Source organism: Haliotis cracherodii, unplaced genomic scaffold (assembly GCF_022045235.1).
Source record: "Haliotis cracherodii isolate W230 unplaced genomic scaffold, xgHalCrac1.p SCAF_22, whole genome shotgun sequence".
NCBI lineage: Eukaryota > Metazoa > Mollusca > Gastropoda > Lepetellida > Haliotidae > Haliotis > Haliotis cracherodii.
The window spans coordinates 4,071,987-4,083,461 of NW_027266278.1; the positions used below are offsets into that span (position 1 = coordinate 4,071,987).

The window sequence follows — 11,475 nt, forward strand, 5'->3', positions numbered from 1 at the left end:
ATTAATTCGTGTAACGCAATTATGGCTACATGTTGAAAAGTACCTTTGAAGAACAACTCTGAACTTAAAATAGTAGATCATCTACAATACAAACCCCTTTATCCGGGCATTGTATCTGTTTCAAAAGACCAGTACTTGAGACGTCATATACATGATCTCTGCATCTTTAGACTGTGACCGCCTCCGTGGTCTAGAGGTAGAGCGTCCGCCCGGAGAGAGGAAGGTCCGGGGTTCGATCCCCGGCTGCGTCGTGACAAAAGACGTTTGAAGATGGTACTTGTTGTTACCCTGTCTTGTGCTCATGATAAAGGGGCTAAAACAAGGACTGGTCGGCTCGGAGTCAGTATACTGTGTCTGAGAGGGGCAATCATGTCAGCTGCGGCATGGTATCTCAGTAGGCTAGAACTATGTAATAGGCATAAGTCCGGACTAGTACAAGGGGCCACTCAGAGGACACCTTTTGCTCTGAGGTCATTTGAAGATAACGTGATTTAAATTTAAGTATTTTGGATAAATAGGCACGCCTTGGTCCGTCTTGAACAGAACGTATTCTTCAGACAAGATATAGATTGTTTTGTTGTTGTTGTTGTTGTTGTTGTTGTTGTTGTTGTTGTTGTTGTTGTTGTTGCGACCCTGACCACCCGATCCTGTTAGTCGCTCCTACGACAAGCAGTGTCGCCTTTCAGGGCAAGCATGGGTTGCTGAAGACCTATTCTACCCCGGATCTTCACGGGCCCCAGATATAGAGACCATGCCATTAACACAAAATAGGTACAAACATTAAAACCCCGGCCGACCTTAACAATATTTATGTCATCCTCTTAAGTGATACTTCTTTATCATTTCTGTACAAGTCACTGATTTGTGCAGGCTTGATAGACTTGGTGTTGGTTGATGTATGAGATCGAGATGAAGTATAGGAATGTTCAAATGAATATGTTCTTCATTAACCTTTCTCAGAAACAACATCCACAAAACTGTACCTTGATTAGGTTTAAAACTGAATGAAAAACAACAAATTCGTAAAACGGTCTTCAAGTGGCAATAGAGGCGAAACTCAAGTGATGTCGGAAATGCTAGAAAAATGTTTTTTTCTGGCTTCATTTATTAAATACGAATCATAGGACTATGAAAATAGCATATATCAAAATAACGCCAATCTAACTAAATTAGCTTAGCCTATCTGACCTATCTAGCCTATTAGCCTAAAAAGATACTTTTACATGTAAAATGATAATAAAATATCAAATTTTTACAGTGTATATTTTTTTCAAAAAGAAACAAACGGTTTTCAAATTATGAAAAGTAGGATTCCATCTTCATACGGATCGTTATTAAAAATGGTTTTATTTTGATTAATTTCAATTAGTATAAAGAATATCAAAATAAATCATGTGCATCCGTATCCAAACACAAATCTGTTATCTCAAGTGTGTAAACATTTGTATGTTTCTAATAAACAAACTGTTAAATCTGGTTGTTTCTTCCTTTGTTATATTCTCCACACCGACATCGCTCCATATCCCCCTATTTGGTGTTTAAACAGTGAGAGTTGTTCGTCGCAGTTATGTTGTTCTGCCTATCTCCTATCACAACACCACTTCACCTTACAGCCCCCACTTGACGACACCGACAGACAGGCCCAGTCATGTTATGTTACGTTATTGGTATCACACTCGCGCCCGTGTACCTCATACTGGGCACCGTCTGTATATAGGGTGTCACTGGTATCCGTATTTCTCTGTAGGGTTGGTCGATTCAATTGGGATTAACACATTCTACATCTAACTCTCCTAGAATGGGCTTGACACACGCGTCGGGGAGCACACCCGGGTGTTCGGTGTGACCAACAAATATTACCACCCGGACCCAACCGCCTCTTTAGAATATGAAACCGACCCGTTAAGATCCGGGGTAGAATAGGAGGTCTTCAGTAACCCATGCTTGTTGTAAGAGGCGACAAACGGGATCGGTCAGGCTCGCTGACTTGGTTGATGCATGTCATCGTATCCCAATTGCATGGATCGATGCTCATGATGTCAATCACTGGATTGTGTGGCCCAGACTCGATTATTTACAGGCCGCCCTCATATAGCGGGAATAGTGCTGAGTGCGGCGTTAAACAACAACAAAAAACAAAAAACAAACAAAGAATATGAAACCACAAGTAATGCATCGGTATTAGGCTGTCCGTAATTATTTCTGTGTTTTCCAATCCCCGCCGGCCCTGAATTTTTATTTCGACGAGAAACAATAAAAGTTTTCTTATCTCAGTGTTCACTCCTACTGTTATACACTTATAACAAATAGGTCAGCTAGATCCTTCTTCAGCTATATTTATTAAATATTCATTTCCGAGGCAAAACTACTCCGTTTACGTAATCTATAAATTGAACTTGAACTAAAGACTTGAACCAAGTGTTCTAAAAGTGACAAAAAGAGGTTTAACGTCGCGTCCAAGTTTATTATACTTACATAGCTACGTGCTTGTACACGTGTGTGTTTAGCTGCTTGTACTTGTCCGGAGTAATGCCGATTTTATAGTGCTAGCTCACTGAGATACCATGCCGCAGTTTAATATGAATACCCCACTCAGACACAGCATACTGACTCCAAGCCGACCAGTCCTTGTTTTAGTCCCTGAATGCCGAGCGACAGACAGGGTAACAACAAGTACCATCTTTTAACGTCTTTTCGAACCCCGAAGCTTCCGCTCTCTGGTTGGATGCTCTACCACTAGACCACGGAGGCGGTTAAGAATGCCTTAAAAATGACAGTATTACACAATTACTGAAATGATTTTTTGTTCTAGTGTTCGTTTGTTTTGTTTTCGCCAGCCCGCCGTCTTGCCGAAAGAGGATGAAGATGAGATACACACAAAAGAACATGGATTACCTAAAACGCAAATGTCTCGTGTGGTTTCGTAATATGTTTATCCGTTGTCAAAGTTATTTGTGAGTAAGTGAGTAGGGTTTTACGCTGCTTTTAGCAATATTCCAGAAATATCACGGCGGACACCAGAAATGGGCTTCACACATTGTACCCATGTCGGGAATCGAACCCTGGCATCCGGCGTAACGAGCGAACGCTTTAACCACTAGGCTACCCGACCGCCAATTGTTTCTAAAAAGACACTGCGCTTTAACAGAACTGTCCATGTTTCCAAAATAGTCCCTGGAACATAAACTTTCATATATAAAGTACCTGGCGTATATACTTTCACATATAGTACCTGGAATATATACTGTCTTACAAATATAAAGGTATGAAAAAGCCAAGGCTGGGCAATAACTTTCATTTGTACTGGACGTTAACCTGAGACTGTTAGGCATGTAGTGAATACAATTGACACTAACAGCCACAGTGATGCCCATGGGACGAAATGGGGATCGGGTGGTCAGTATAGGAGTCTCAGGATCTCATGATATCAGCCATTGGTTTGTCTGGCTCTGACTCGATTATTTACACGCGGAGGCATACAGCTGAAACTGCGACGTTAAAAAACAAACACAAAAAAAACATATAATTTCAGTATGAGCCCTTTTTCTTCAGGAGTATTACGACATTATCTATTTCTTTGTTCCTTCTGCAGTAGTTGTGATTGACACGAATTTGATCACCTTTTTAGGCTGTGGAGTTGTCTAGCGTTAAAGCGTTCGCCAGTCACGCCGAAGACCCGGGTTCGATTCCCTACTTGGATACAATGTGTGAGGCCCATTTCTGGTGTCCCCCGTCGTGATATTGCTGGAATATTGCCCAAAGCGGCGTAAAACCATACTCACTCACTCATTTTAGTAAATCTGCAAGATTTTAAGCATAATTAATTCTTTTATCTCCCAATGCTTCTAAAAGACAAGCGACCCAACAGTACACCAGCAAGCGAGCAATGACTACAAGTATTAGCGCTGAACCAAGGGTAGGATCTGACCAGCCTATTCTCAGGGTTTATCTCCAAATTACAGTATAAGTGTGGAGACCCTTACCGGCGCCGCCGACAACAATAACCATGTTTGCTTTCATCTTAACACAAGGGGGCGCTGCGACCCTTATGACGTCGTGCGCAAACACTCGCGCGATCATAACGTCCATACGGGCCTTTATCGCGAGGCGCCGTATTTGTCTATCAATGACACCAATGCTTTCAAACGTCCGAAAATGCAATCTGACAGACCGAAAATTTATGAGGAAGTTTCGAGGACAGTTTTTGGTGTTCACGACGTCCCTGAGGTACCGAGAAGACGTTTCACACACGTTCATACATGCATGTATTTCAGTGCTGTAGAGCACCTTTGAAGAGTGGCCATATAGATATATATTATCTATATCCAGGTCAATGGTCAGAAGACTTAGTACATGTATTATTACTGCCAAGCAAATATCTCACACGGATATGAAGGGAAGATATGAAATTCACTGCTTCTGATCAGTGAATGGTTCGGCGGCTTCCTTCGTGAGTCTTTTTGTGGCTGTATTGGTTATCAAATTACAACCGGACATTGTGCATAGACTTGGGTGTTACTATAAAATACACATGTGGGTGAGTGAGTGAGTGAGGTATCACAATACCTTGAACAGAATGTAAGTTATATCCCCGCGTGTCAGCTTTGGTGGACAACTCAAGGTGATGCAAGTCGTTTACAACTTGGTAAAACCTATGAGCTGTGAGTGCTGACAAAGCTTGAACAAAGCTACGGGAAATAGTACGGGACATAGTGCGGCACATACAACAGCACATAGTGCGGCACATAGTACGGCAAACTGTACGGCACATAGTTCGGCACATACTACGGAATATAGTACGGCACATAGTACGGTACATAGTACGGGACAAAGTACGGGACATAGTACGGCACATAGAACGGGACATAGTACAGCACAAAGAACGGCACATAGTACGGCACAAAGAACGGCACATAGTACGGGACATAGTACGGCACAAAGTACGGGACATAGTACGGCACAAAGAACGGCACATAGTACGGCACATAGAACGGGACATAGTACAGCACAAAGAACGGCACATAGTACGGCACAAAGAACGGCACATAGTACGGGACATAGTACGGCACAAGTACGGGACATAGTACGGGACAAAGTACGGGACATAGTACGGCACATAGAACGGGACATAGTACAGCACAAAGAACAGCACATAGTACGGCACATAGTACGGGACATAGTACGGCACAAAGTACGGGACAAAGTACGGGATATAGTACAGCACATAGAACGGGACATACTACGGGACACAGTACGGCACAAAGTACGGGACATAGTACGGCAAACTGTACGGCACATAGTACGGCACATAGTACGGGACATAGTACGGCACATATTACGGGACATACTACAGGACATAGTGCGGCACATAGTACGGGACATAGTACGGCACATATTACGGGACAAAGTACGGGACATAGTACGGCACAAAGTACGGGACATAGTACGGCACATAGTACGGCACATAGAACGGCATATAGTACGGCACATAGAACGGCATATAGTACGGGACATAGTACGGGACATAGTACGGGACATAGTACGGGACATACTACGGGACATACTACGGGACATAGTGCGGCACATAGTACGGCAAACTGTACGGCACATAGTACGGCACATAGTACGGGACATAGTACGGCACATAGTATGGCACATAGTACGGGACATAGTACGGCACATAGTACGGGACATAGTACGGCACATAGTACGGGACATAGTACGGCACATAGTACGGCATATAGTACGGCACATAGAACGGCACATAGTACGGCACATAGTACGACATATAGTACGGGACATAGAACGGCACATAGTACGGCACATAGTACGGCATATAGTACGGCACATAGTACGGCACATAGTACGGCACATAGTACGGCACATAGAACGGCACATAGTACGGGACATAGTACGGGACATACTACGGGACATAGTGCGGCACATAGTACGGCAAACTGTACGGCACATAGTACGGCACATAGTACGGGACATAGTACGGCACATAGTATGGCACATAGTACGGGACATAGTACGGCACATAGTACGGGACATAGTACGGCACATAGTACGGCACATAGAACAGCATATAGTACGGGACATACTACGGCACATAGAACGGCACATACTACGGGACATAGTACGGCACATAGTACGGGACATAGTACGGCACATAGTACGGCATATAGTACGGCACATAGAACGGCACATAGTACGGCACATAGTACGGCACATAGAACGGCACATAGTACGGCACATAGTACGACACATACTACGGGACATAGTATGGCACATAGTACGGCACATACTACGGGACATAGTACGGGACATAGTACGACACATACTACGGGACATAGTATGGCACATAGTACGACACATACTACGGGACATAGTACGGGACATAGTATGGCACATAGTACGGCACATAGAACGGCACATAGTACGGCACATAGTACGACACATACTAAGGGACATAGTATGGCACATAGTACGACACATACTACGGGACATAGTACGGCACATACTACGAGACATAGTACGGCACATACCACGGCACATACAACGGCACATTTTACGACACTTACTACGGGACATAGTACGGCACCTACTACGGGACATAGTACGGCACATAGTATGGCACATAGTACAGCATTGTCGCGTTTGGAATTTTTCAAATTGTTCACTGTTAGACATTCATCACTGCTATTCGCAGCCCTGGCTTTCATCTTCTAACGAGCTGGTCTGTCGTGTCACGTGACATTATGCCATCCTTGTGGACCATTCGTCACCACTCGCCCCTTTTCCGTAACCTGCAAGAAGACTCGTCCCCCTATCGATGAATGTTATGTGCGAAAATACGACAAACCAATCAGAATGCGCGCATGATTTCAAGTTCTTCGTCAAAGAATCCCTCAGAAATAATTTTTGATTTTACATATGACTTGCATCTAAAAATATACCCAAGACACAGTTACATGTGTTCAATCATACAGTATAATTCCGCATGTCCAGATGTGCTTTAAATTGCATCTGAAATATATATAATATATGGGAAATATATGTCAACCATTAGGTAACGAGTTGACAATTGTTTTAGGTATGCCCGTTTGCGTTAAGACGGAACCCGGTCGCAAAAATGGCCATGAGAGGGGCACGAGTCGCCATTCGGCTTGTCCCGGAATAACAGAGTTGGTCACGAATACACGAGACGGGCACGATTCGCTATTCAGCTTGTCACGAAATAACACGAGTGACTGCTTTACCTGTTAATCCATCTACTCCCCAAAAACTATTTGAAGCTGAAACTCGTGCTTTTGCAAATAGTAAGAAACTACCTCGTTGAAAAGGTAACAAATTCGGAAATGTACCAAGACTTCATCTTTGATTTTATAAATCAACTCTCCTAAAAAAAAGTATGACAAAGGTTAATCTTTAGGGGTGAAATCTCCACACAACTGAGTCTTGTTCCGTCATGGCGTATGTACCCGGGAAAACTTATATCACCGCAGGTGTACTGCAATACTGCGCCACAAGCAACCTCGGCACGCTCACATTTGTCATATCCCAATGCGTGGGTTCCTGTCGCGAAAAAGGTGGGGATGGGGGTGGGGGTGGGAGTGAGGGGTGGGGCCTGGGGGGGGTGGGGGGGGGGGGTCATAATTAACCTGCTATGTGATTTATAGTATCTGAGTTTCCAAGAAATACATTCCAGCGTAGACTGGTATTTGAAAGCCTCATAATGAACCGTTTTTCTTCTTTCCATGTATAGGAACCAGAGGAGTTAAAACTTATTAAAAGTTAAAAGTTAATAGTATTGATAACGAAAATATTAATTTGGTTGGAAAACAAGTGAAGTGTCCTGGCACCATTATTGATTCGAAACGCATTTGGAATGCTAGCATGTAGCATATTTATAAAAAGTGCCAAAAGCGATTGTATTTCTTACAGCGTGTTTGGTATTTTTAACTTGATAATACAATACTCTCTCTGTTTTATCAAACATTTATTCAAAGCATTTTAGTTTTTAATGTTAACTGTTGGTATGTGAGCCTGTCTGTTCAAAATAAATCTAAACAACATAAAATTTTAAATACAGCAAGCACAATCTCAGGTACTCAATTTCAACACATCGGCGAAACTTATGTACATTAAATTGTCAAAAAGGCGCGTAAGATACTTAATGACAGCAGTCATATACTTCATTCCGAATATCAGTTTCTACCTTGTGGCCGTCGACTGAGCATGCCGATGCAGAAAACAAACAGGTCCCGGACCTCATTCATACCAGCCAGTATTAGTCTTCTGAATGTTTATCTGTTTAATGCTATAATACATATACTTTAAAATTCTATTCCTTGTCACTGTGATAGTGATCAATTCTGTACATATTATATACTCGTGGTTATATTAGTAAGTGTCTTATTTTCTTAATTACATATTTTAATATCATATATTGTTTTTCATATTTTAGTGCTAATCAACTGTGCAATATGAATTTCCCTTGGGGTAATAAAGTCTTGTCCTTTTTTATCTTATCTTAGCTTCATATGCAGCCCAGTCTTTGTTCTCTAGTACGTGTACATATCTACCTGTCTCGACAGACAACGGAACTGTTGCATACCTGAATTTACATATTGTATATTTATATAAGGCTCAACAGCCTCAATTTGATTCTTGAACAATGGACAATGTAACATCTTAGAACTACCACACATCACAGCACGCCTGCTGATGGGAGACATTTAATCTACAAATAAATTCTGCTATCAAAGATTCCTGACTGTAAGCTTTCTGGTTTTCCAAATAAATCTAAAAACATATTTTAAAAGAAGGGACTTCTAGGCCGCTAGGAATTTGTTACAAGCAAGTGTGTGGACAGCTTCTATTACTTTGATATTATCCATACTCCAAATGTCCCTACCATCCAGCAAATGAGAACAACCTTGGCATCAAAGATTTTGAAAAAGGAATCGGTTTATTAATCACAAGTGATTTCAAGATTGAAAACAATATCCTTTTAGCCTCAGATGCTGCATTATTGCAGTGTTTTGACCAAGATAAAGTCCTTGCAAAACATACAAAGTATTTATAAGATGGCATGCAATCAGTTTGATTCAGACCATACTTCCACTTCTCATATCTGGAAAGAATTCCACCATGTTCAAAGACTTGTCTAGGTTTACTGATAACTTGTAATCAAAGTCATATTAGATACTTGTAATCAAAGTCATATTAGATAGATAAATGACGTTGTTGGTCCTAGTAATTGATGAGAGCTCTCAACATGCATCACACACACGCACGCACGCACGCACGCACTGTGTTAAGAAAACAATGTCAACAAATCAGGGTTAAATTAGTTGATGTAGCATTGCGTTGCGTATTCAGAGCAGGCCGTCGCAGCAGAGAGTGGCAGGGGTCCGTATTTTATGGCGCTTCGTTCAGTATGTGTTATGACAGATCGCTCACCTATTGCCATTAGATTTGTTTTGTGTGTATGGGTTTTACGCCAAAAGGAGTTTCAACTTCAAGGTCAAGGTCAAGTTATTTTCCTTTCCACTAGCATCTTCCCGGGGGAGTTAACTTACTAATTATAAAAGTCCAGTTTCCACCCTTGCCGAATTAGGCTGGAATTATGAAGTTATATTTTGGCTGGACTAACGAGTCTAGGCATTGTCCAATCAATATCGCGCAACAAAATCAACATCCGGTTCGTAAAGTGCCGTGCAGATTTTGGTCGATTGCAGGATTAGCAAAGTATGTGTACCGTCAACAGATATTTTCCAAATCTTTCATGTTGGTGCCCACGTGATTTGATGCACTTCGCGAAGTAAGAATCGTTTTATTACAATATAGATCTTAATTAGCGATCAGATTTTCTTGACTGGGCGCCGCCATTTCGTTTGAGGCAAATGCATGTGATATGAGAGCTGGACTCGGATTAGTCAATGGGCGGGACATAGAAGGGACATAACTCGTCATAGCCACTAAAGGCGCTAATAGTGGCGCCTATTCGACAATCATGGAAAGTGGACCTTTATAGTCAGTTAACTCCCTTGCCTCGGGAAGATGTGACACCGGCTACATCCAACATCTCACCTGCTGCCGCACGACTCATGTCAAAGTGAAATATGTCGTCGGCTGTGGATTTAACCAAGAAAACAGGACACCCGTGAGCGCAAATAAATACATATTTAATCTTTGAATAATAAATCACATCATATCATTAAAAAACATACATTAACAATTTAACAATAATCATTCATCTCATCCTATTTGACATTGTTATCCGTTTCATTTGAGCACTGTGAGTTTGTATCAAAGGGGCAACGTGGAGAAAGTCGAGGATCATCGCCTGCAGGAACCACAGCCATATTTCCACACGGAACATGTGGACGATCCTCCACAAAATAAATAGCCCGCCGTCATTTGACCGAAACACTGGTACAACTGACCAATCACTTACTCCCTCACGATAACACATGATGAAAATAAACACTTTATACACTAAGAGGTCTATCGATTAAGTTTCTATATGCTGCTCCGGTCGACACGTGGACCCAGTCTCATTAAGATCACATCTTTTCTCCGATGGATACATCTCTGCGTTCAGGTGTGAGGACACATCCACAGAAGGTCGTTTCAGGCGGACCATGAGTGTGCTTTGAAATATCCACAAGAATATAATAGAGAGACTATACTTTTTTTCTTTCGGAACTTGTCGTTTTAGTTCGTTTTCGGGATAAAGAAGTCGGAAAGGCTGATTTGAATGTTTTGCACACACGTGCCAAGTATTTATAAGCCTCGGCGCTGATTGGCTGATTTCACCTTACGCAATTTCCTATGGAGGTGTCCTGAGAGAGGTATCGTACTGACGTAGAAACACTTTACAGAAGAGCCTTTAATAAATACATGGTGTGTGGATGTCTACCAAAACCATAAGCTCGATGGTGGAACGAAAAGGCAAGAGTGGGTTCGAATCCCGGACGGGAAATATGTACTTTACTAAGAAAGCGTTTACCCAAATATAACATTTGTTACATTTGACCACTTTCTAAATGGCACCGTGCATTCAAAGATATAAGAGCTTAAAAAATTACATGAACAGAAAAAGGTCAAAAGGTTACATGTTCGCTGTTCCAAGAAATTAACCGAAACACCTTGGAAGCTGTTGCAAATCAGTTTAGTACCTGACAACACAGGGACATACCTGGGGAGAAACACCAAGTAATACGAGGGCCATTCAATATATAACCAGCCTAAACTATTTGCTACTGCTCCTCACTTCTTCTTTTTCCACATAATCACCATTGAGGTCTATGCACTTTGTCCAGCGATGTGTGAGAGCTAAAAGCCTGTTGTGATAGAAACCATGGGGTTTTTCGTGTAACCACCCCTCCACTGCTGTCGTGAGTTAATCATCGGACCGGAAATGACGTCCACGCAGTTCTTTCTTCAAGTTTGGGAAGAGAAAGT

The 11,475-nt window shown here is 42.0% G+C and overlaps 2 protein-coding genes across 2 annotated transcripts; both read right to left on the bottom strand.

The window, feature by feature from the left end:
- Nucleotides 1-4,784: 4,784 nt before the first annotated feature.
- LOC139471447 (uncharacterized) lies at nt 4,785-5,500 on the bottom strand. The gene is made up of 2 exons (XM_071253810.1): nt 5,429-5,500; nt 4,785-5,285 (listed from the first exon to the last, which is right to left on the bottom strand). Exons 1-2 carry the CDS (start codon nt 5,498-5,500, stop codon nt 4,785-4,787), a joined length of 573 nt encoding a protein of 190 aa, XP_071109911.1.
- Nucleotides 5,501-5,563: 63 nt separating this feature from the next.
- Nucleotides 5,564-6,088, bottom strand: LOC139471448 (unconventional myosin-XV-like). The gene is made up of 2 exons (XM_071253811.1): nt 5,969-6,088; nt 5,564-5,923 (listed from the first exon to the last, which is right to left on the bottom strand). Exons 1-2 carry the CDS (start codon nt 6,086-6,088, stop codon nt 5,564-5,566), a joined length of 480 nt encoding a protein of 159 aa, XP_071109912.1.
- Between the last annotated feature and the right edge of the window lie 5,387 nt (nt 6,089-11,475).